The sequence below is a fragment of the Asterias rubens genome, chromosome 5, assembly GCF_902459465.1.
Source record: "Asterias rubens chromosome 5, eAstRub1.3, whole genome shotgun sequence".
In the NCBI taxonomy this organism is placed as follows: Eukaryota; Metazoa; Echinodermata; class Asteroidea; order Forcipulatida; family Asteriidae; genus Asterias; species Asterias rubens.
In genome coordinates, this window is record NC_047066.1 from 3,715,226 (window position 1) to 3,742,464 (window position 27,239).

General features: G+C 40.3%; 1 protein-coding gene across 1 annotated transcript in view; it reads left to right on the forward strand.

Moving 5' to 3' along the window:
* The window catches only part of LOC117290083 (neuronal acetylcholine receptor subunit alpha-4-like), a 50,212-nt gene extending 44,589 nt beyond the window's left edge, over nt 1-5,623 (forward strand). The window contains exons 5-6 of the mRNA XM_033771331.1: nt 832-1,831; nt 2,242-5,623. Of these exons, the coding sequence (XP_033627222.1) occupies nt 832-1,831; nt 2,242-2,442 (1,201 nt within the window). The 3' untranslated portion in view covers nt 2,443-5,623. The remainder of the gene's footprint in view (nt 1-831; nt 1,832-2,241) is intronic.
* Nucleotides 5,624-27,239: the final 21,616 nt, after the last annotated feature.

The window sequence follows — 27,239 nt, forward strand, 5'->3', positions numbered from 1 at the left end:
AATCTACTATTTATTAAGATGGATGGCGTTAAAGTCGGCTTGTTTTTGGCATGTCCGTATGCTTGTGTGTCAATACAGTGGTCTTCCACACACCTTTTTCTGTAGCACATACATGCCTGAGTGCACATCAAAATCACCAAATTCCTCTTTATTGTATTCTTAACTCCGGCAGACTTCCCATGAGAAGAAACCTTTGCAATGTACCTAATGTAAAGAGAGTAGACTCGCATGGATTGCTAAATACTTGTTTTTGACTCTAAAGGGTTGACCCGGTTCAAATGAAGTCATCATCACAGTTATCTTGATTGCGCCATTTTGGGAGTCAATGTCTCCCCAACTGGTCTCCCAGTATATAGACCTTTCTATTGTTGAGGAACTAACCGTGCTGGTTGGCATGGACGGCCAAATGTTTATAGTAAAACACTCTAATAATTGTTTTTTTTCCCGTTAATGTTCTGTCTTGTGCTATTGTAACTTGTTTGTTGTACCTTGTTTAGGTCGAATAAATAATAATAATAATAATATATAAAATACCTCCATCATTGTTTGCTTTGTTTCCAACAAATTCAACACAACGTTTGAATACTTGTGTAACATTGTTTACAAACAGTTACTAGCTTTCTGTTTTTGATTTGCATTTATGGCTTTCCATAACAATTTCAATCTCGCTTGGCAAAAACTCGGGCTGTGATGTTGCAATACCTTAGAATCATCTTTCCAACCATATTAATTTCATGACAATCGCTTTTATAACCCCAACCGCACGATCCGAAGGCAATGTTAAACATGTTACTTCGATTTTATTTAACGATCTATGCGTTTGTTTTTCAGCGCTGACGGTTACTACGACGTTAAATTTCTAGTCAACGCCATCGTCTTTTACAACGGTTCCGTCACATGGCTTCCACCCGCAATCTACAAGAGCTCCTGCAAGATCAACATCGAGTTTTTCCCTTTCGACGAGCAGCACTGCCTGATGAAGTTCGGCCCGTGGACCCACGAGAGCAGGAAGGTCGACATGGTACTCGAGACGAACATCGTAGACCAGGAGGACTACTCCGAGAATGGCGAGTGGAGGATCGTGGAGTCACCCGCCAAGAGGAACGTTAAGGAGTACCCGTGTTGCGACGAGGCGTACGTGGATGCGACTTTTAAGTTCGTGCTGCACAGGAAGCCCTTGTTCTACGTAGTCACCTTGGTTATTCCTTGTATCCTAATCTCGTTCATGACGATCTTAGTCTTCTATCTTCCAGCAGATGCCCAGGAGAAGATCACCTTATCCATCTCCATCCTCCTCGCCTTGATTGTGTTCCTTCTCCTCATCCCGTCCATCATTCCGCCGACCTCTACCACACTGCCTCTCATCGGTCGATACATGCTCTTCACAATGGTGCTAGTTACTTTGTCCATCACGGTCACTGTCGTGGTGATTAATATCCACTTCCGGAGCAGCAGAACTCACGTCATGCCCGATTGGGCCCGGACGGTTTTCCTCTACTACCTGCCGAAGATGCTGAACATTTCACGGCCTGGTGGTGTGGAGCTCCCGCCCGGAAAGAATTACAAAGCCATGAAGAAACATACAAACTATACGCCGTCGAACTACGCCCCGCTCCGAGGGAAGTACTTCTACGACCGGAAGTTCATGAGGTCCGGAGCGAAGTATATGGTGAACACAATCACGCCTTCGTTGCTCGAGGAGATCCGGTATCGAGATCGCCAATATTCGGATTCGACAGATTCCATACCATTATCGAAGGAATGTTCCGAACTAATCGATCATGTGGAAACAATTGCAAAACATTTCCAAATGGAGGATGAACATTACAAAGTGAGTATCTCGTTGTCCTTGAGAATCTGCCATTATTCTGCTTGTTGCATTGGGCGTATGCAGTTCCATGTGGTATTTAACGCGTGTAGTACCATGCCATTGGAATAGCGCACGTGTTGTGCGCCAATAGGTTCCATTTTAGTGAGCCTTGCATTGGCCGCCATCTTTGACGAATCTTGCACACGTGGCAGCGTGTACACGCGTGCACTTTTCCATTGTTTTACGTCAAAGATGGTGGTCGACGTCATGTGCAATCCATCTACACAACATTCTGGTGGAGCCAACTTGCAATCCTTGACCTGGTATGTTGCTGATCAGTCGTCGACTAAATGTCCGCACTTGATCTTGCTCTAAGTTTTATTTACTCTCTTATGTAGTAGGCCTAATTTTTTGTTGTTGATAATTTGCAGGTCACTGAAGACTGGAAGTTCATTGCCATGGTAATCGATCGCGTCTTTATCTGGGTGTTTGCCATTGCGTGTCTGTGCGGGTCTCTGGGCATCATCCTACGGTCCCCGGTCTTCTGGGAAGGAGATGACTACCACGAGATGGCCAATTTCACCAGACGCATAACGGTCAACACAACGCTGTATGGACGGCCGTCCACCTGATGCATCGTCCCCATGGACGGCCGCCCATCTGATGTCTCGACCCCTTGTATGGACGGCCACTCATCTGATGCATCGTTTCAATGTATGGACGGCCGCCCATCTGATGCATCGTTCCCTATAAATGGATGGCCGCCCATCTGATGCATCGTCCCCATGTATGGACGGCCGCCCATCTGATGCATCGTTCCCTATAAATGAATGGCCGCCCATCTGATGCATCGTCCCCATGTATGGACGGCCGCCCATCTGATGCATCGTTTCAATGTATGACGGCCGCCCATCTGATGTATCGTCCCCATGTATGGACAACAGCCCAGTTGATGCATCCCCATGTATGGACGGCCGCCCATCTGATGCATCGTTCCCCATAAATGGATGGCCGCCCATCTGATGCATCGTCCCAATGATGGACGGCCGCGCCCATCTGATGCATCGTCCCAATGATGGACGGCCGCGCCCATCTGATGCATCGTGCCCATGAACGAACGCTCCCTCATCGGTGACAGACATCGGTCGCCATTTTGTATGGCTGGCCCACGAAAAGTCAACACTGTTTGGCAACAAACAGTAATGCGTCCATGTGACACTTTAAAGTTTAAGCAATTATTTCGTACTTTTTTTATTTCGTCCAATTATACATTTTGGTCTGTCTATGATAATGTTTGGGAAAGTGGGAGTGATGGAGTTTGGAATTCCGTTCAGTGTAGTAGCTTTAACGACAGTCATTAAAGACGGCTTTTGATTCTTGAAAGCATCGGTCTTGTTTGTCATTAATCCGGGACTTTTCTGTGGTCAAATCCGGGTCAGATTGACCCTTCACAATTGTACAGACCCTGCATATGAATTGCGGATCGAGAAAAAAAATAAAAATAAACCGGATCAGGTCAGTTCCGGTGTACAAACACAATGCAAGATCCTCAAGAAGTATTTGACCCGGAACAAACTGTCAGTTTAATACCACTGACTCAAAAACAATAACCGGACCGGGTCACCGGGCCAGGTCAGTTCCGGTATACAAACACAATGCAAGATCCCGTCAGTTCAAGGAGTATTTGACCCGGAACAAACTATCAGTTTAATATCACTGATTCGTGTAAAATCAAGGTCAAAACCAGACCAGATTCCGAGATTGGAAATGGTGTTAGAAATTCTAACCGCCCCGCCCCATGACATTGCATTTCCAGATAATTAAGCGAGCCTCCCAGAACAGTTCGGTAGTAATTCCGATAATCAATAAACCGCCAACGAAACATTGTGTCGTCGCCCCCCCCCCCCCCCAACATGTTACAGTGCACGTAAAACCATTTCAAACAAACCAATTGCTATGGTTTCAGGGGTTGTATTGGTGAAAAGAAAGGTTTTCCATTTAACAACAAAGACAAGTCAATTATGATCAAACTCTTTGAGACTGTAATTTCCTTTTTAAAGTTTAGAACTCCTGAGAAAAGAATCTGTGCTGAACTGTGGAAGGTCTCCAGTGTACATCAGTCACTGACTAGAAACATACATTCTGACTAGAAATTTGTCAAAGAAAATCCAACAGTACATTGTTCCATTAGAAGCGGGATACGTACTGTACATTATAATAACCTTACATTATAAAAACTCATGGTCAGAGTTACCCCGGGTTCCGAAAACCGGACCCATTTTTGGTCACAATGACCCGGAACCAGTCAAACTGACCCCAAAACTGTATCAAAACTGGCACAAAATTCGAGATAAAACGTTCACATTCTGAACCTCCTTCTAGTTCAGAATTAACCCGTTTTTAAGGAACCTGACCCATTCCTGGATCACCATGAATTAGTCAAATTTACCCAAATCTGCTTCAAACTCGCGCAAAATTCGAGTTTAAAAAGTCCTCATTCCTAGCCAGTTTCAAGGTCAGCATTAACACGGGTTCCGGAAACCTGACCCACTTCGGGTCACAAAGAACCGGAACCAGTCAAACTGACCTGAAACTGTATTACATTGGCGCAAAATTTGAGTTTAAAAAGTCCACATTCTTAACCAGTTTCCGGGTCAGACTGACCCAGATATAGGATCAGACCTCTCCTGGACGTGGAATCCGGGTGAATTCCGACCCGAGAGTTTAAAACGAGTATACCTTTCATTAATTTATTAACTCACTGTACAAACTCACATAGATCTTCCAATTTTGAAAACTTTATACGACAGTTTGATTAATGTTTTGATCCTCTCTTTTTTCCCACAGGCGAAGATATTAATTAAGAAAAATATTAATTAAAATGCATGCTTTCTTTTTTTAAAACTCAATACAATAAATACAAGATCGGGTACTTTGGGATTCTTGAGAGGCTTAATCAAACAAAATGCATTGGATCGGTGGATTTCATTATAGACAAATCCTAACGCATTAGATATTTTTGTTTAGTTGAAGACTTTAATGTCTTCTTTTAATACCGTGGTTTTCCGCTGGCTCGGTCCGTAGCTTGTCTCTAGTTACTAATTGCACGTCTGTCTTCCAATGGGAATCACTGTACAGTTTACAATCAATTTGAATGTACAAGGTTGTACTTTAACTTGACTCTTCACTTTGAGCGAGGACTTCGGCCGGAACTGATCCCATTCTTTCTCCTTATTGTTTTTTTTCCAAACAAACTCACACAGGCAAAAACAATTAAAGGCAACCTTACGGGGTTTTGTTTCTCATTGATTATTTGAACCCCATCCACACGACAGATGTACCTTTAAGTCACACCTACTAACGGTACTCTTCATCTCCAGCCGATCAAACCATAGTACTTAAATGGTTCTTTATAATACTTGCTAAAATTACACGTGTGTTACCAACCTTCAACTCAATTTCATTTCAATCAACGTTTATTTCCATATTGGTGAAAAAGGGAAAATCATATACAAATAAAGTACAAATTGTTACGTTACTTCTTTCTTCAGCATGTTTGAGCCACACCATAAAATAATGTAATAAAAAATATAGATACGAACAGCCGAACAAAGTTACCTTAACAAGTCATTAAAAAAATATACTCAGTTTAGGGTAGCTAGGAAAGGCCATGCTAAAAACAAAAAAAAGCCTCCTGCTTAAATTGAATGCTAGACTCGAAGTGTTGTTCAAAATTATATCAACCTCTTTAATACATGGAAATTTGCATCGGGGATAAAGAATATTAAGTTTGATTTTACCCATATACACCGATGTGTTAGAATATTAAGTTTGATTTTACCCATATACACCGATGTGTTTTAGCACAGTACTTTCCCGAGCTCTGTGCATTCAAACCAAGGCATATTGTCGGTTGGTATACGAACCTATGACCTTTGCAACTCAAGAGCAGTGTCTCACCAACTAGACTATATCAACCTAGTTTCATTTTGTTTCAGAAGGTGTCATGCGTGCACATTGCGTGGGTTTTGCATCGTAATTCTGACATCACACTCGCTACAAATAATGCTACATGTGGGTTGGGATTTTTCCGTAGCTCGGTTTATTTCGGATTAAAATCACGTGTTTTTTTAATTTATTATTTCTTCCATTTGTATTCATGATTATTCGGAGTTCGGATTAAGTCGGAGTTGGATAACTTAACGGGTGTGACTGTATTGGGAAAATTGGAATTACTAAAAAACACTGTATCAGCGTAGAATAATACGGGCTTTCTTTGTAACTTAATTCAATAACGTTGTTATTATTATATTTATACTCAAAAGAACTTCTACTGTTGTACAAAATATCATATATGGGATTGTTTTTTGGTTTTCTTTTTTAACATTATTCATGCATAAACAAAATAATGTAATAAAATCATTTCAATAACAAAACAATGCATCAAATAGCTTTTTTGTTTGTTATGATACATCATGAGTTATGTGAGAGGGCGTGTATACATCCCAATACATCTTTTTAAAATGTATGTAACTAAAAGAAATTTTGTTTTATTTATAAAGACAAATATTTTGTATTGTACATAAAACGTTGGCTATTCACCTCCACACGGTATAATGAATTTGATTAAGTATATAAAGGACAAAATTGAAGTATTATTATGAATAATTGTGAATGTGAGTTCAGGGGCGCGTTTTGTGTGTAGTCACGAATCGTAGTGGTTCGCGTGACGGATAGTTCATTCGGCGAATTAAAAAACAAAAACTTATCGGAGATACCACGATGTTTGGGTATACTTCAGCTGTGTTGCCCCCGCCCGCGCAGGCGCGTCTAGCCTGGCACGGTTGTGGGGCCTCATCGCACCGCAAGCCCCCTTTGGCGGAAGGCACGCCGTGTATTCCTCCCTCTTCCCCCGTCGCCAACAGCTGCGCGCGGCTCCCCTTTTCATTCGCAATATTTAAAGGCATCAGACACTATTGCTAATCATCAAAATAAATGCTAGGATAACAACTTTTTTGGTACCGAGCAATGTAGAGCTGTTAATAGTATAAAACATTGTGAGAAACGGCTCCCTCTGAAGTAACGCAGTTTTTGAGAAAGAGGTAAAGTACTTCAGCTGAAGCCTTTTCGTATGCACATCTGAAAGCACAAGACGTAATGCAACAAGGGTGTGTTTAATTTCTCACTTAAATTAATAAAATACTTCAGCTGAAGCTTGTTAGTATGCACATCACACAAAGTAATGCAAAAGGGGTGTTTTTTCTTTCATTATTCTCTTGCAACTTCGATGACTAATTTGAGCCCAAATTTTCACAGGTTTGTTATGTTATGCATGGATGTTGGGATACATCAGCCGTCGATTTCACCAAACTCTTCCTAACTTAGGATTATTCTTAGGACTTAGGACGGGTTCAGTGCCGTATCTATAAAACACGTAGGACGCATTGAGCCCATTTTAAGTTAGGACGGGTTACTCGTCCTAACTCGAGTTAGGATTAATCCTAGGGTTTCGTGAAATCGGCTGCTGGTGACTTTAACTTGCCCTTTAGCTATTCAGCATTATCGGGTTTGGGATGTTACACCAATATTGCTCTCTGGTGGTGAATACTGAAGGGAAAAAGGCGGGTGGCAAAGACTGTCTGACAGTGCGCTGAAGGTTTTAGAGTTTGTCTCTCTCTGTCTCCTGTTGTTTTTTTCTTTGCCGGTTGGTTGAGCGAATTGATTGGGGGAAACTTATGTTCGAAACAAATGCCATTGATTTGTATTTAAACATGTTAAAGACCCACTCTGTGTCTAGTTGATGTAAATTGCGGTTGTTGGGAATTCCTTACGGGATGAAAAAAGACAACTCGGAATACCATCATGAAAAATTCCAAACGAAATATGTGACATGATTGTCGTATGACTATAGTGGAAAACCGGAGCTTGCGTGATATGCAGACTCTCAATGACAGTAAACACTTTCCATTGAGGTTTTTTTCCAGAAAAAAGAAAGAAGAAAAAAAAGTTTATAACTTATGACTGGTATTCTAAAATGATTACTGGCTAATGTTATACCAAAATGAGGTCAGTGTTCAAAGCCTCGGTTAGGAAACATTGGTTTGCGAGGGTAAAAAACAAAATGCTGCGATTGCATGGCCGTATCCAAATTGGTGTATACCTCGACGCATGATGATGAGGAGAGCTAGCCGTAGCCGTAGCTGTAGCCGCTAATTCGGACACGGCCTTAGCCATAATACAAGGTCTTTAGCCCCCGGTCTCAACCCACTCGAAGAGTATCATAAACGTCGTGGTTTAACGCAAGCCCGCACCGCGCACAGCAGTTGCTATAAAACATGCCCCGCGTCTTCCGTGTTCTGCTGAGACGTTTATGAAGCTTTAGAGGGAGATTGTAATGACAGTGAGTGACAAGCTAGCTACAGCTGACGGCCTCCACGCGATCACACGAGAGCACTTTAGCAAGGGTCCCTTGTTCAATTTTAGAATGGTTGTAAAACTTTACAAAATGAACCTCGTGTGAAAGGAAAAACAACTGGTGTGTCCAAGTTCTCTTGCAAAATCTTGTCAAACATTGGTACATTTTACAACCATGCTAAAACTAGACAAGGGACCCCTGCCAGTTAAATTTTATTCATCTCAATTAATCAAAGATGATTACACTCCACGGCTGCATTGATGTGTTGTCTTAAGCGCGAGGGGGGAATCAAGATCAGGCTTGTCAAACATGCTGTGAGATGTTGTCGGCCCTTTTCGAAACAACGACTTCGGCTCATCCAGATTCGGCTCAGGCTAGCTTGGCGATCGCAGCTGTTATGGCAATTGCGCGTGTTTTGCGTACGTGCTCTTGGCTGCAGACAACAGAACGGAGCCTGAAGCCGAAGCCGAGGATTCGTAAAGGGCCATCATTATGGCTGTTTATATTGAGCTCAGATGCGTGTACGTGACACAGACATCAAGCCATCTCTGTGTTTTAACCTGTTCAAATCAATGTATTTGTCATGGTCGCTTCCGGGCAAACACGCCAGTCATGCATGTGAGTGTGAAGCTGTCCTCCAAATAGCTGCCCACATCACCAGTGACTGCATTTTCCACAGTTGCCCTGGCGAGCAGTCCCTGAAGGAGCTAAACAAACTGGCGCACACAATGGTTACTTGACACCAATATTGTATCCTCTCATCGTAGCTTAATCTAAGATATACGCATATTGTAACCAAAACGAGGTTGAAAGGTGATAGTCTGGTCCCTTGAACACTATGAGAATCATCGATCACGATCGTTTCTCAATGCCGGATTGAAGACGAACCCGTGAAAATGTTATACTTAGAATCTTCAGTCTTAGGTGCAAAACTCTTTGTACATTTAGGCTACGTGGGATGTGGTGCGATCTGACGTATCAAAGAACTGAGGGTGTGTTAAAACATTACCGCTGAAGTTAATCAATAATTATCATTGAGGTGAAAAAAATACAACTAAAGTTACAAGATTATCACTGTAGTTCAAAGATTATCATTGTAGTTTCTGTTCAGTTTTTAGTAAAAGTTTTAAGGAAAAACAGCTGTAGCCGTAGTTGTAGCCGCCGCCAATTCGGATACGGCCTAATGTTGTTATGTTTTGATGTTTTAAAGTAACGCTTTTTCTGGCACTTTTTGGCGGCAAGTGTTTTACAGGATGACTTAGGCTCTTTTCGAATCCACAGCTTCGGCTTTAGATGAAGCTTCAGGCTCCGTCCTCTCGTCTGAAGCCCTGAGTATGTAACACAAAGCACGCGCAATATTGTCAAAACAACCGCGGGACCAAGCTAGAATACGAATCTGGAGCCGAAGTCGTGTTTTCGAAAAGGGTCTTAATGTGGGAACAGTGTCATCTTGATACAGTGACTTTCCGCATGAAACATTCCTGGTTCGTAATGCAGGAAATTACGCAAAGGTGTTTAAATATTTCTACCTGTTTCTTCTATAGCTTTTTAAAGGCAGTGGACACTATTGGTAATTACTCAAAATAATATTTAGCATAAAACCTTACTTGGTAACGAGTAATGTTGATAGTAATGTTGATAGGGGAGAGGTTGATAGTATAAAACATTGCGAGAAACAGCTCCCTCTGAAGTGACGTAGTTTCCGAGAAAGAAGTATTTTTTCACGAATTTGATTTCGAGACCTCAGAATTAGACTTTGAGGTCTCGAAATCAAGGATCTGAAAGCAAACAAAGGTTTTTTTCTTTCATTATTATCTCGCAACTTCGACGACCACTTAAGCTCAAATTGTCACAGGCTTGTTATTTTATGCATATGTTGAGAAACACCAAGTGAGAAGACTAGTCTTTGACATTACCACTAGTGTCCAGTGTCTTTAACCTAAAATTTAATTCGGTTCAGTCGGTTTAACTGCTTCCTATTACGAATTAATAATTCGACTTCAGAAAAAACACCTTATCTGAATTCCTTTATCATATAAACCTGTATTGTATTATGTTTTACTATGCAAATAATGAACAGTATTTTAATTTTATGTTGCTGTACGAAAGAGAGATTGCGGAAAGGTTGTTTTTTGTTAATAAACTATGGGCTTGTTTCTTGGCAGTCCAAAATCAAAACCACAACAATGATGAATGAAAGAGGATCTTACAAGTGTACACCGAGTAATAATAATACTACCAATAATATCTGCTCTTATTTAGAGCAATTTCAAAGATTGATAATTGCGCATCAAACTTTATTACCCTCTGGCCACTGGGCCATTTTGATTCATTCCTTAAACCATCTCAGCTTCAAGGGGAGTAAACAGCCTATGCAACAAATATGTAGCGCACCAAACTAAGTCAATCACAAGAACCATCTGCCCTCACTGGTACCTATTTACCACTGGGTGATGGGAAACAGTTATAGTTAAGGACACCAGTGTCATGGGCTGGATTCGAACCCAACCCTTGACTCAGTAACCTGGGTGGATTTCACAAAGAGTTAGGACTAGTCTTATCTCGAGTTAGGACGAGTTACTAGTCCTAACTTAGGACTAGCTGTACGTTTTTCTTAAAGTCCGATGCACTGAACCGCGCGGCCACGACACGTATACTGAGTTGCCCTTATCGGTCATTGAAAAAACCCAATAGCCAAACCTAAGCTAGAAGTAAACTTGCTTTGCAACCGAGATCATGACAATATAATGGTAGTTAATTCAAAGTAGGTAGGCATAACCGACTGATTGGATGGAGTAAGATTTATGAACAAGATATCTGGTATTTCGCTCAATTTTGCTTTGAATTGGTAACAAGTTGTGTGTGTGTCAATAGGCCCTTTTCGATAACACGGCCTCGGCTCCGGATTCGGCGGTTGTTTTGATAACTGCGAATGCTTCGCGTACACGCTCAGGGCTTCAGACGAAAAAGGAGACTGAAGCCGAACCCAAAGCTGAAGCCGTGGTTTCGAAAATGGCATTAGACTGATTTTCAAAGCATGCATCCCTTTCAGTCTGTGTCGTCATCTGTTACAAGATCCCTTAAGTGAACCTTTCTTTGTATCTCTGAATAACAACTTTACATCGAGTAAACTGTCGAATACCGAAGTTTGACACAATCCTTTTGGTATCAAAAGGAATAACTAATCTGTTGAGCTGAGTGGACTTGAATCTGATCTTGATAAGGGCCAGGGCCTTACCAGATTGAGGTTACCAGCCAAAGTAACATTCGAAATGTACGATTTGTGACTGGTACCCTACTAATTTATGCTTAGCAGTAATTTGTTAAGCATAATTATTTGCTGCTTAAGCATGCTCTATGAAATCGGGTCCTGGATGTCCTAAGCTTGCTGGCCAGATGTATTCAATATTGTTTAAATCAAAAGCAAAGAATAACAATGAATAGCAATAAAGGCAACAATTATGTTTTGTTAAATATTTTTTGTATGGATCTGTATAAATATCTAATGATTTTTTTTAAACATAGCTATTGTGTACGTTAGCTTTAGAAAACAATCCTGTTTTTGTATTGAGAGATGTGTATGATATATTATGCGAATGCTTCAGTTTACATTGGGCTTTCCTTTGTCATCAGTATTTGGTCTGAAATTATTGTTTTGTTTTGTTTGATAAAGCCTCCTAATTCAAACCCTCCCTATACATAATATAAAAACCGTGCCTATATGAATAATAACAGATATAACAGAGATCATTATTAGATGTAGAAGATTTCAATAAAGGTGTTTCGTTGAGCGAAACGTGACCATTCCTGTATTGTCGCAAAAAGTTGTTTTGTTTGGAATCGTTGAATGTAATTGCACCAGAGATACAAACAATAATTTCCAAAGCTTTTAAAGACACTGGACACCTTTGGTATTTGTCAAAGACCAGGGCCCAATTTCATAGAGCTGCTAAGCACAAAAATTTGCTTAGCATGAAATTTCTTTTTTGTTAAAAACAGGATTACCAGCAAAATTTATATTTGTTGCGTATTGCTTGTTACTAGTGATCAGCTGTTGTTTGCTAATTCTGAAAGTCACATGGAAATTTGGCTGGTAATCCTGTTGTTATCAAGGAAGAAATTTCATGCTAAGCAAATTTTCATGCTTAGCAGCTCTAAAATTGGGCCCAGTACTATCACTAGGTGTATCCCTATGTACAAAACAACAAGTCTTCGAAAATTGGACGAAAGTTGCAAGATAATAATGAAAGTTGTGTGCTTTCAGATGCTTGAATGCGAGACCTCAGCTGAAGTCTCGAATTCAATTCAAATATTTTCAAATTAAAACACCACGTTACTTCAGAGGGAACCGTTTTTCTCACATCGTTTATACTATCAACAATAAAGTTGTTATGTTAAAGACACTGGACACTATTGTTAATTGTCAAAGACCAGTCTTCTCACTTGGTTCTTCTCAAAATATGGATAAAATAACATACCTGTAAAAATTTGAGCTCAATCTCAATTCTCACTTGGTGTTTCTCAACATATGCATAAAATAACAAACCTATTAAATTTGAGCTCAATCTGTCATCGAAGTTGCGAGATAATAATGAAAGAAAAAACCCTCTTGTCACACGCAGTTGTGTGCTTTCAGATGCTTGATTTCGAGACCTCAAATTCTTAATCTGATGTCTCGAAAGCAAATTCGTGGAAAATTACTTCTTTCTCGAAATCTACGTTACTTCAGAGAGAGTCGTTTCTCTCAATGTTTTACACTTTCAACAGCTCCCCATTACTCGTTACCAAGTTAGGTTTTATGCTAATAATTATTTTGAGTGATTACCAATAGTGTCCACTGCCTTTAACAATTATTATGAGTGATTACCAATAGTGTCCACAGTTCCTTTATCCCACGAAGCCATGCATTCTAGAAGCAGATGCCTTTATTTAAACCGCTAAACCACCGAGCGTGCCCGTTGATAAGAGACTCTTTCAAATCATGTCATTACCAGCGGGTATCCCAACAATGATTTAAAGGCAATGGACACTACTCATAATTACTCAAAATAATGTTTAGCATAAAACCTTACTTGGTAACGAGTAATGGGGAGCTGTTGGTAGTATAAAACACTGTGATAAATCGAGAAAGAAGTAATTTTCAACGAAATTGATTGCGATACCTCAGATTTAGAATTTGAGGTTTCGAAGTCAAGCATCTGAAAGCACACAACTTCGTGTGACAAGGTTGTTTTTTCTTTCATTATTAGCTCACAACTTCGACGACCTATTGAGCTCAAATTTTCACAGGTTTGTTATTTTATGTATATGTTGAGATACGTGAGAAGACTGGTCTTTGACAATTACCAATAGTGTCCACTGTCTTTAAAACATATTGCAAATTATATGGGATTTGAGACATTTTATTGCGAGGTATCAACTACTCGGTTTGCGGTAACACCATTATCTACTTGCCTTGCTTTATGTTCTACTACAGCGATTACACTGTCCTGCTTTTAAACTACCTGGACAAAAGGTAGGAAATCGGCAGGGGGACTCATTTAACTTAAGTGGATCGAGGTGGAATTCTCGTTATTCATGGTGGAAAACTTCGATTGAAACAAAACAAATTATTTGTAAGAAACTCTAGAAATATAAGCAATGGGAAACTTTTGATTTCACGAGAGCTAACGTAGAGTGTTGAACTATTGACGGAAATTTGTGTTGTTTTCTCATGACTCTGATGACCGATTGAGCTTATAAAGTGCTTTGACATTTACTAATGTCGGCTGCAATACAGAGTTCCTTGGTCTTATCATATGTCACACAGTTTCCAGTGATAAACCCCAATCACAACAACAACAAAAACAACAACAACAACAACAACAACAACAACAACAATAACAACAACAACAACCCATGTTTTTGTTCAACAGTCATAAACCCTTTGCTTCATCGATGTACACAATGATCCACTCTTGACTAAAAGTGATCTCGCAAATGAACATCGATCCCCTACCTTGACATTCCCGAGTCTCCAAATTGACATCGTCATTGATTCCCTCATCTCTCTCACTGCAGACTCTTCGATCGATTCCTCCAGTCGCAGAGTCTCGGAAAAATAGAATCGATTCCATTTTATCTCATCTCAAACGACACTGAGGCCGTACGAGAATTGGCGACTACAGCTACGGCTACGACTGTTGCTAAGGACGCATGATGACGCGGAAATCTTGCCGTATGTAGACGTAGCGGTTGGCCGGCAATTCGGTTACGACCTAATCATCTCCCATGTCCGCGAGAGCATTGCACATTCATCGACTTCCCACAATCTCGCATACACTTTTAGTCAATTACATTTCGTAAACTTCAGATGAATATTTAGTTTCAATTGGTAGAGAGGCTATAACGCTACACATATTATATAACTCCCTTATCCTTCGGCCATATTCTATTATAACACCCTTACTGCCTTTTCATTGGTTTAGAGCGCGTCACATGACATGTCTTGTTTTTACTGGACGACGGCCGTGTGATAGTGCATCGTTTGCCGTGTGATAGTAGTCCGACGGCTATCACACGGCGTGCAGTACCCAGAGGTCTTTTTACCCACCTCGAACCCAATCAGTTGTGCAACTGTGTATCTAAAACGCGCGTACGGTTGTTACGTGTACGAAGATGATAAATAGTCTGTTGGGGTGTTATAAAACACATATTGAGGCAAAATAGAACGCTCCGGGATCACCTCGGGAGTCGTAGTTTTAACCATAACGCTCGAAGCAGTCAATATTTGTATAATATTCCCGCCTTCTGGGTCAGGTTCAAGCATTCTTGAACAAGAATATCTAAGAGTTTCTTAGCCTTTATCCTCTCATCGGGCTCTCGCACGCATGCTGTACACTCTTCTCCTAAATTAGTTCATTCTAAGAGCCTGTGCCTAAGCATTTTGTGCATACAGTCCTATCCCACACTGTCAAACTAAGTATGATTAAAACTCTTGAAACGAATTTTCAGTAGTTTGTGTTTCCTTTTCGTTATGTCGTCCTTTAAATTGTGAAATTGTTTTTCATGCGGGCAGCGAAGTATCATGAAAAAAAAAAACATTATTCGCGTGTTTCCTCTTCTCCTTAATCGATACCAAGCCTCTTATGGTCACCGGATACACATAATCGACCCAGGTAATCTTCAATGTTCACGGTGTCACATGTGCCCGTCGTTCCTTTAACCATGGAGGCTACCTCCACACTTTAACCGAATATCTTCAATCGCTACCTCTAAGTCACCGAATACAGCTAATCGACACTCTTAAAGTTCAAGCGAGACCAATTCTTATTCCATGTTCTTATGATTCTCCCCGCTCAGCCTGGCCCCGTGACCCCCATATTGATATTGAAAGAGCAATCGTGTAATACAATGAAGTTGGGTAACTGCGCGAGTTTATGGCGGTAATTTCATTTCGCGCGTTCCGATGGGGGAGAAAGTGCCTGTGTTTTCCCGCGCAAAATCTAATTAGTGAAATTGACACGCGGGAGAGACACGAGTATCGCGTGGCTATGGGGATCGTATTATATACGGCGTCTCGTGTCATACATATCTCTTCCTTTTGAAAAAATTCCAACTTGTCTTATTAAAATGCCTGCATATGTTTAGTCTCACTCGTTCCAAGTTGGGCGGAATTCCCAGACTTGCAAATGAGGCTGTCCAATGTTGAGTTTGCAAGGACTTTTTCAAAATTCCCAGTTGGACGTAACTTCTCAAGTGGCAGATTGCATCTGGTACCGAGACCATAAGCTGTGTGAATGGCAAATTTGGCGTCTTAAGAATAAACACACGACACTCTATTCTGTGACATTATTTGTAAAATATTTGTCTTTCTTTTCTTTTGCATTATTATTCACCACCATTACCAACAAACAGACAAAATAATATAAATTTCACAAAATTAAAGTCCACAAATATTGCTATTCTAAGATATTTTTTAATGACGTCAGTGTTGACACAGTTTCGGGTAAGTGTGACACCACTAATTCCGGGTCAAAGTGATCCAGAAAGGCCTAGAATCAGGTTCAAGTCTGACCTCTAGAGTGTCTCATCCGTGCCCTCTTACAGACGACCAAAGCCGCCTGAGGTCGATTTCACAAAGATACTCCTAACTTGGGACTATATAGGTAACTCGTCCTAATTCGAGATAAGACTAGTCTTAACTCTTTGTAAAATCCACCCCTGTTCACTGTGATCATTGACTAAAGACATATACAGAAAAGGTCACATCAAACCGAACCAGAATTTGAAAATTAATGGTTTGTTTACATAAATCAAAATATCATGATTCGATAACTCTCATTCCACAGCCACCCCCCCCCCCCCGTCCTAGTTTATAAACTCCAAACATCAACATTAAGGTACGCCACACGCATCCCACCTTCCCGGCACAACTGCCCTCCATTTTTAAATAAAACAAACAGTCACTTTTAAAAAATCTATTCCCTCCGATCCCTTGGGCCTTACGTCAACATTTGTATTTATCCCAGTCGCAGCGTGAAAGCTAAATCTAGCATACTTGGGTCCTATTTGGAAAATACCCTGACCCTGTTTTTTCCCTGTATGAAATTTGATTCTGTGCTCGCAGCGAGACCGTAATTGGGCACTTGACGAACACTCTTCTAGCTATTACACATGACTAGCAAGCGACAGTAACATCCTTGTCATGTATTGCCGCGCCACGTGCCGGCACGCAACATTAAAAAAAAAAAAAAATATCCGAGATACCAAAAACACTAACGGCCGAAATGCACGCACGAGTTTATAGCAAGACAGTTTGATAAACAAATTAGTGTCAATGACATTTCGCCATACCGGGTGTATAGAAATACATGCTTTTAAAAGGCACTGGACACTATTGGAAGTTACTAAAAATATTAATTATAGCTTTAAAACTTACTTGGTAACGAGCAATGGAGAGCTGTTGATAGTATAACACATTGTGAGAAACTGCTTCCTCTTTTTACTTAAAAGTAACACAACAAATTGAGAAAGAGGTAATTTCTCACTCAAATAATAAACGACTTCAGGCTTGAAGCCTTTTTAAGGAATCTGAGAGCACACGTTCATTTCATTTGTGCAGCAAGGTATTTTTTCTTTCGCTACTCTCTTGCAACTTCGATGACCAATTACGTCAAAAGTTCCACAGATTTGTTATTTCATGCATGTTGGGTTACACCAAGTGAGAATACTGGTCTTTGACAATTACCAAACGTGCACAGTGTCTTTAACGGCCGAAATACACGCACGATATATAGCGAGACATGTTGATAAACAAATTAGTGTCAAAGTCATTTCCCCATACCGGGTGTATAGAAAGACATGCTATAAAAGGGGAACTCATGACGTCACATTGTTCGAGAGAACCTACTGCAGGCACAAAGTGTGCACGTGGCTACCCTTTGAGTGTCAGAGAACAGCAATATTTTTAATAGGGTTATTTAGGAACAAGTTTCAAATCGTCCACATTGTTATGTGTTGTTTTTGTAATACAACGTGTCTTTGCCGAGGCTATAATAAATAATTGTCATAATATATTAAATTTTCGGGTTGGACAAAAAATTACATGAGCGGGATGTGAACCAACTGAGCTACAAAAACGTTTACAAACAGTTGTTATGTGGACATTTCAATGTTACACACAGACTGTATTTGCTTTTCACATCCACGTCAGCATTGAAAAATAGTAAAATGACACAACAGGAGGTGTGGCAGGAGCACTGAAAAAGGGGGCCTTGTTTAAAAAAAAGCAATCGAGAACAAAGTTTCAATACTGCTCCGAAGAATTGGTGTAGGCCTATCCGAAACATGTTTTCATAATGATTCATCGTTAAAACAACAATGTTCACACTCTAGTAGAAATATGATTGAGGCGTCATACCCGGGCTGGTATCTCAATTTGATATCAAGGTGTGAATGACAATTTGGTTAATTTCTTGACTCATCTGAAAACCTTTTACCCGCATTATTTACCGTTGGCATCCCTAAATAACGACCAGGTTAATTGATTTGACATGATGTTTATTTACAGGAATTTAAACTAGTTCACCAGCAGGCATTTTTTTTTAAAAGTAGAATATAATGATCCACACAAATACGCCTTGAAATTGAACGGTTTTCCATCTACGTCGTGAACTATAACACAGCACGCCATTTTGTGGAGTCCAATTTTGACTCCACACAAAATGGCCGACCGTGTTAGTTCGCAAAGTGAAAAGAAAACCACGCAATTTCGAGGCATGTTTGTGTGGATAAGTGTATACCTTTAAAACATCTCTCTAACCATAATGCATTTAAAACAAACGGTTTCAAACGTTTTCCATAGACAAACTCGCCCGATCCAAGGGCAACGTGTCCCTTTAACGTCACCGAAAACAAGGTCCTGTAACCTTACACAATAGTATGGCGAATTCTCCAACCATAAAGTTTCCTTCAGGAATTCTCTCTTACTCAGTGACTGATTGAAAGATGGTCCCATGTTGCCTCGTCATACATCTCGGCCATCACTTCAAGACATAAAATCCGCCAGAATTTATCAATGGCGTCTATTCTATTGGAGCAGACGGCTGCTGTGTATAAATTAACTCTGAAGGCTTAATATTGTGCGGCGATATTTAGACGTATATACTTTTTATAGCGTGTTTTCAGGAGGCCTCTAAATTCAGTCAATCACTTTTTATTTATTGCTTGTTTCATGCGGCGGGTTATGGCTGGATGGTTAAAGGTACTGGACACGTTTGGTAATTGTCACAGATAAGTATTCTCACTTGGTGTATCCCAACATAAAATAACAAATCTGTAAAAAAATTTGACTCAATTGGTCATCGAAGTTGCAAGAAAATAATGAAGGGAACAAAACACCCTCGTTGCATAACATTTGTGTGCTCTCAGATGCATAATAAAAGGCTTCAGGCCCTTAAGTATTTTACATTATAGTTGAGTTAGAAATTGCCTCTTTCTCAAGAACAACATCTTCAGAGGTAGCCGTTTCTCACAGTGTTTTTTACTATCAACAGCTCTCCATTTTCTATGCTAACAATTTAATTATTAAATAATAATAATTATTGCCATAAAACCTTACTTTGTAGCGAGTAATAGGGAGCTGTTGAAAGTAATAAACATTGTGCCAAAACAGCTCCTTCTGAAGTGACGTAGTTTTCGAGAAAGAAGTGATTTTTCACGAATTTGATTTCGAGACCTCAGAATTAGATTAGGTCTCGAACTTCGTGTTACAAGGGTGTTTTTTCCTCTCATTATTATCTCGCAACTTCGACGACCAATTGAGCTCAAATTTTCACAGGTTTGTTATTTTCTGCAAATGTTGAGATACACCAAGTGAGAAGACTATGGTCTTTGACAATTACCAATAGTGTCCAGTGTCTTTAAGCTGAAGTTGAGAGTAATGTTTAAGGCCGGTGAGAGCTTCCACAACAATGTAACGAATGTGGTTTATATGGAGGGAATGTGAACTCTGCCTCTTGGTCTAGAATTATTTCTCTTGTTTTATTCATAAACATTCGTGTTTAAGACCTCTGGTTTGACCTTGCGATTCGATGCTGGGTATAAAGACATCCGTACGAGGTATCGATTTTGAACCTAGTGGCGGCCATTTTGATTTAGTAATAATAAATAATAGTTGTGGCTTCTTATAAAGCGCACATGTCCGTCACCCAGTGACGCTCCTGGCGCTGTACAAGATGCTGTGGCGCAATTTGCTGCCGATCGGACCAGGAACACCGGGGCGAACCCCTTCTCTTGTCGATAAGTGCACTGGGTTCTTTTACATGCGTTTACACAACACATGGGACCAACGGCTTTACGTCCCATCCGAAGGACGAATCAATGGTTAAGTGTCTTGCTTAAGGGCACAAGTGTCACGGCTGGGGCTTCCAATCAAATCAATGTTACCAAACCGAAGCTGCTGGAAGAAATAGTCTGGTTCGTTTGATGAATAATGTATATTCGCATTGCTACTGATTAATGTATTTTAATAGTTTCATTCCCAGGGTCGAATCCGAGTCGCCCCTCCTTTTGTGTTGTTGTTGAATAGTTTTATTTGATATAATTTGTATATCCATCTATCTAGGATTAAACAATCGAACGGTCATGTTCTGTAAAAACTATTTTTTTAAAGGAGCACATTGTTATTACGACGATAAAGTTGTCACATCACGCTTGTTCTGGTTATTTGTACAACGCTGGTTTTTGTTCAGTAAATTTACGGCAGTAATTTATTTTAATCTAGTTGTCGAAACAAGCATACAGGAACAATAAATCATTGATTTGATGGTTGCAGAACATTTGTCGCAAGCTCCATTTTAGTGTTAGCGATTATTCTCTGCGTCAAAGACGAAGAAGAAACATGTCATTTGTTTTCGTCTACTTTAAAAAGTATAAAGGCCCGGTCACACAGGCCCCGATAACGAAAACGAAAACGAGGACGAGAAAAATGCACGCCCTCGATTGGTTGAAATGCTCCACGCAGAATACGCCCATGCTTAATCAACCAATCGAGGGCGTGCATTTTTATCGTTCTCGTTTTCGTTCTTTTTATCGGGGCCTGTGTGACCGGGCCTCAAAGGTCACGACAGCAGTTAAATTTTCCTCGTATCCCGCAGATGGAGAATTTGAGGACAATACGACGAGACTTTATATAAAAAGTCTGAGTGCCACAATAATGAAGGGGTATGTACATTTTGTGTTCGATACGTTGCCTTCAGCCGATTTCACGAAACGCTAGTCCTATCTCGAGTTAGGACGAGTAACCCGTCCTAACTTAGGATGGGTCCTAAATTCTAGGGTTACGGAACTAAAACTCGTCTTTAGACCTAAGATTGATCCTAAGAGTTTGGTCAAATCGACTGCTGGTGTCGTACCAAGTCCTACTGCGTCTTCACTGTGTTCCCGGAATCTCAAGAATTGTTGTGGGTATTTTTAAGGGGGAGGGGGGGGGGGGCTTACTATAAGTACACAGGTGCTAGAACATTTGGGGAGCACCCTTTGCCACATCGGGTATGGTATAATAATGTTAATTATCTTTATACTGTCATAAAACATTGGCCCAAATTGGTGTAAAATTAGTTCACACGAGGAAATGCTCTATTTGGTTAGAAAAAAGTAGTCATGTGATTGTTTCATTGATACATTTATTTTTGGGGTGTCATGTTTTGAAATGCTGTTAAAAATTGGGGTGTCATGTTTTGAAAATGCTCAAAGTTTGCACAATTTTAGGTGTTTATTTTTAAAATGACAAGATATTTTGTCTTGTTTGTATACTTTTAATTTATGGTATAATATTGATATCAACAACGATGGCATACAGTACCCCTTTAAATATTCAAGCACAGCACCTTCTTAGTCCACCACATGGTAGTATGCCATGTGGAAACAGGAGGAATTCGTCAACATGGATGTGTTTTAAAAGTAAACCCATTGGCTGTACGAGGCAAGGCGCGTTGAAGGAGTGGGCGGGAATTCAGCACTTCTGAGACCACGTGCCTGGGCTGGCGGAATTTGTAAGCACGTGGTGTCCCTTCGCTTGCGCCTCTAAGGTGTTAAAGGCACTGGACACCTTTTAGTCATTGTAAAAGACCAGAGCCCAATGTATTAGAGCTGCTTAAAGGCACTGGACACTATTGGTCAGTCCTCAAAATAAATTGTAGGTGAGCATAAAAACTTACTTGGTAACGAGCAGTGGAGAGCTATTGATAGTACAAAACATTGTGAGAAACGGCTACCTCTGAAGGCTCAATTACAATGTCACATGTACAATACTTTAATTGTGCTCTGCTTGTTTTTGCGTAACTGAGTAATGTTAAGCACCATGCTCTGCTTAAAGCCATTGGACCCTTTCGGTTCAGAAAAAAAAAAGTTTACAGATTTACAAATAACTTACAGGGTTTACAGAAGGTAGTGGTGAAAGACTTCTCTTGAAATATTATTCCATGAAATGCTTTACTTTTTGAGAAAACAGCAAAACGATATCAATTCTCGTTAACGAGAATTACGGATTTATTTTAAACACATGTCATGACACGGCGAAACGCGCGGAAACAAGGGTGGGTTTTCCCGTTATTTTCTCCCGACTCCGATGACCGATTGAGCCTAATTTTTCACATGTTTGTTATTTTATATAGAAGTTGTGGTACACGAAGTGTGGGCCTTGGACAATACTGTTTACCGAAAGGGTCCAATGCCTTAACCAGCACTATAAAATTGGGCCCAGTATTCTCACTTGGTGTATCCCAACATAAGGCATTAAATAATACAATTTTAAACGTTTCTCACAATGTTTTATACTATCAACAGCTCTCTAATGCTCGTTACCAAGTAAGTATAACACCAATTACTTTGATTAAGTCCCAGTCCAGTCTTCACAAGTAAAGTCCCCCTGACCAGTCTTCACAGTTGGTGTATCTCAACATATGCATAAAATAACAAACCTGCGAAAAAATTGAGCTCAATCGGTCGTCGAAGTTGCGAGATAATAATGAAAGAAAAAACACCCTTGTCACACGAACTTGTGCGCTTTCGGATGATTGGTTTCGAGACCTCAATTCTTAAATCTGAGGTCTCGAAATCAAACTCGTGGAAAATTACTTCTTTCTCTCGAAAACTACGTTACTTCAGAGGACGCCGTTTCTCACAATGTGTTATACTAACAACAGCTCTCCGTTACTCGTTGCCAAGTCAGTTTTTATGCAAAAAAATATTGTTAATAATTACCAATAGTGTCCACTGCCTTTAAGTCACACTTGTGTCTAGTGGCTTTAACAACATTCGCCACGTTGTGATGTAGTAACTTACCTACCTTCATGAAGTTTTTTTTTTACATTGCATTTACAAATCATTAACTCATCAATCAATTGGTGTCACCCAATTGAGTCAGATCATTGTGAGCAACAGTTTCAAGATTTGAATAAACCATGACTAATTCAGTCAATAAGTTATAAGAGAGAAAACAAATAGCCTAAATACTAAAAATAAAAAGAGAGAGACTACGGAATTGAACAGATTAATTTTTATGCAAATTGCACGTCGCGCGTGCGCAAATGACTGGCCTTTTTCTAGTGGGCTGACAATGAGACCGAGACCAGCGAGACCGACATTCAAATATTCATCTTCGAAATAACATTCGCCACAGTGGAGGGCAGCAATAAGAAACGATTCCTAAATTTCAGCGAATGTTGTGAAGACGGTAATTCACCGTCGATGTTCGTAAGCATTGGTGTTCGTAGGTTTTGGTAAGAAGAGGTCAAGGGACGCCCGAGAAAATATTCACAATTTGGGGGCGAATTAATCGCGAATTTCAAATACTCATATTCGCAAGAATACTCGCCACAGTGTTAGAGTATAAGGATGACGTATTTCCCATGTTAGCAGGAAAATTAGGCAGCCATCTTGCGCGTTCACCATGGATTTGTATTGTAACGTCATTCATTTTCGTGCAGAAAGCACCGGAAAGTTAGCATGCTATTTCGTGTGCTTACGGTTAGCAGCGCTTTGAAATGGAAATCGTACAGTAAGCACAAAATTGGCCGTTAGCAGCTCTATGAAATTGAGCCCAGAAACTTTAACCACCGTTGGATATTGTCGTTAACAGGCGTTATCATGTGTTACAACAAACAACGGTGCTACCAATTGACAACCTCTATCTGACAAACCATCCCAGACCAATCAGGTAGTGCACAGTTTTATTAATCACGCCCGCTCAAGAGAAATGGACAACCTACGGACTTTAAAGGCAGTGGACACATATTGGTAAATTACTCAAGAAATTGTTAACATAACAAACTTACTTGGTAACGAGCATTGGAGAGCTGTTAATAGTATAAAACATTGTGAGAAACGGCTCTCTCTGAAGTAACATTATAGTTTTTGAGAAAGAGGTTATTTCTCACTAAATCTTTTAAAGACTTCAGGCCTGAAGCCTTTTTTGCATCTGACGTAAAGTTGTGCAACAAGGGTGTTTGCAAGCTCTTTCATTATTATCTTGCAACTTCGATGACCAATTGAGCCCACATTTTCATAGATTGGTATTTTGTGCCTATTTTTGTTGGGATACACCAAGTGAGAAAACTGGGCCCAATTTCATGGCTCTGCTTACCGTAAGCACAGAATCGGCGCTTACGGAAGCAGAAAATTATGTGCTTACGGCAAGCGTATTTCACGGGTTAGCAGTGAATTTGGGCTTCTGCGCGTGCGTCCTCCACGTTACTAGGCATCCTACGCTTACAAGACTAGCGCAGAAATTCGGCGCTTGCACGTAAGCGGGGAATCGTGATCGTAAGCGTAGAATTCGGCAGTAAGCAGAGCCATGAAATTGGGTCCTGGTCTTTGACAACTACCAAAGGTGTCCACCTGCCAATTTCACGAAATGCAGGTTTAATCATATCTCTCTCTCGTCCTAACTTATGAAGGGTTCCATGTGTCCCAACGTCTGTGTATACGGAACTTAACTCGTCCTAAAAAAGATTAATCCAAAGTTAGGAAGAGTTTAGTGAAATCGACGGCAATGCCTTTAATCGTTTTGGCTCATCACACGCTTCCTTGTCAGCATCTTGCCTCTGTGCCGCTAAATTAGACAAGAATCGCTGTCACACACACTCCACGGAGACTTGGCATACCAAGCAAGTAGGTAATATCATATCACATGAATGCCAAGGATGCATCTCCTGTATTTCAGAAGAACCTGAAAAAAAAAAGGTTTATTTTTAGAACTTCTAAACATAACCAAAATCCCAAAGGGATGATATTTTAATCGCGCTTTTCAGCTTAAGTTGATTATTTTCTTGTCTGTATTCCTCGAAAGAGGGGCTTTAGGTATGGCGACATCCTTGACAGACTCATTCAATGTTGCGCACAGCTGCCAGTAGAAACACCAAATAATCATCTACTTTTTGATCCGTTATAGTCTGCCTTGCAAGGCCGTGGACCACCAGAAAATACATCGCCAATTAAGACCCGAGGTGTCAGCTGTTCTGGAAACCATTTTCTCGAATGAGTTGTTTTGGAACTTGATAGCCTTCCCACATTTTCTAGTCATTACTTTTGTTGTTTCTTTATTCGCGCTTTCTGCATCTGTCAGCGTCGTCACTATTGTCCCCCACCTCTCGCAAAAGAAATTTTACGGTGGAAATATTTGTCCTTTCGCGCTCACTTAAAGATAATTAGGCCTTAATAAAGGATCTTGTAAGAAAAGAGAAATGTGGACACACTGCAGCAAGATGAGGTAATCCATCTTGTGCTGTCTACTTAGCAAAGAGATATGTCATTAAGTAAATTTGTGTTCGTGTTCTCAGTCTGTAAACTTTACCAGCCTCATTTTTATTCACTCTGTTATTTGTTTCCACATTTCAGGTTTGTACACAGAATGGGCAAAGAAATGGCATGGTTGAGTGACTCGATTCTGCCTTACTCTCTTAAAGGCAGTGGACACTATTGGTAATTACTAATTACTCAAAATAATTATCAGCATAAAACCTCACTTGGAAACGAGTAATGGGGAGAGATTGATAATATAAAACATTGTGGGAAACGGCTCCCTCTGAAGTGACGTAGTTTTCGAGAAATTAGTAATTTTCCCTGAATTTGATTTCGAGACCTCAAGTTTAGAATTTGAGGTCTCGAAATAAAGCATCTGAAAGCACACATCTTCGTGAGACAAGAGTGTTTTCTTCTTTCATAGTTATCTCGCAACTTCGACGACCAATCAAGCTCAAATTTCCACAGGTTTGTTATTCTATGCATATGTTGAGATAAACCAAGTGCGAAGACTCGTCTTTGACAATTACCAATAGTGGCGAGTGTCTTTGATGTAAAATAATGGAAAAAACACTTGTTTTGTTCACAGGTCACTCTTTTTAGAGTGAGAGACTAGTACTAACACCGATTTTCACCCTAAACAAAAGAGAGAAACAGACACCACTCGGACAAGAGAGTGAATTTTTCACTTAATATTTACATTAAATTAGCTTCGCTTTAGTTCTATAGGTTGGTTTGACTAAACCAGCCTCGTTTCAACCGGCCCCATTGGATGGTTCAACTCGATTGATTTGCTGGAATCTACATTCTGTATTCATAAATGTAATAATATGAGCCCCAAGTTAACCTCGGTTCCGTTCGGCCTAGCTTGACCCGTCTCGGGTGTGTATTATTTCTGTGGCTCTGGGCTGCTTTTTTGCCTTAAAGGCACTGGACCTCTTTGGTAACTGTCAAAGACTATAGTATTCTCACTTCGTGTATCCCAACACATGCATAAAATAACAAACTTGTGAATATTTGGGCTCAATTGGTCATCGAATTTGCAAGAGAATAATGGTAGTAAAAACACCCCTGTTGAATTACTTTGTATGCTTTCAGATGCATAATTAAAGGCTTCAGCTGAAGTCTTTTATAATACATTGTATATAGTTGAGTGCGAAATTACTTCTTTCTCAAAATCTACGTTACTTCAGAGGGAGCCCTTTTCCACAATGTTTTAGACTATCAACACCTCCCCTTTGCTCGTTACCAAGTAAGTTGTTTATGTAGCAATTATTTTGAGTAGAGTGTCCAGTGCCTTTAAGGACCATCCATGGATACCGCCAACGGTTATATGAGATTCCACGACGGTACATCATGTGGCATTCTCTGACAACCCTCATACCACGTCATCGTCGTCATAGTCAAACCCTAAAGTAAAAACCTCAAGAAATGACTGTCAGGAATTTCCCCGCACCGTTTGCGCGTATGGCATATTTGAAATGATTAACTCTGTGTAATAGTACCGGCCACAGCCTAGCTGGATAGGAAACCTGCAGTAACGAGATAATCATTTGCGTCAGTTTTGTCATTTCAGAGCCGCGAATATCCCAAATCAAACTCGACAAGTCTCCCCGCAGCTAGCTCGGCTCTCGGAAAACCACTGAAGGAGATCAACATGAAACAGTCTTCTCAGTCTGAAAAAAGCTTGTGTTTTTTCTTCCTTCATGCCAGACACTGTAATATTGCCGA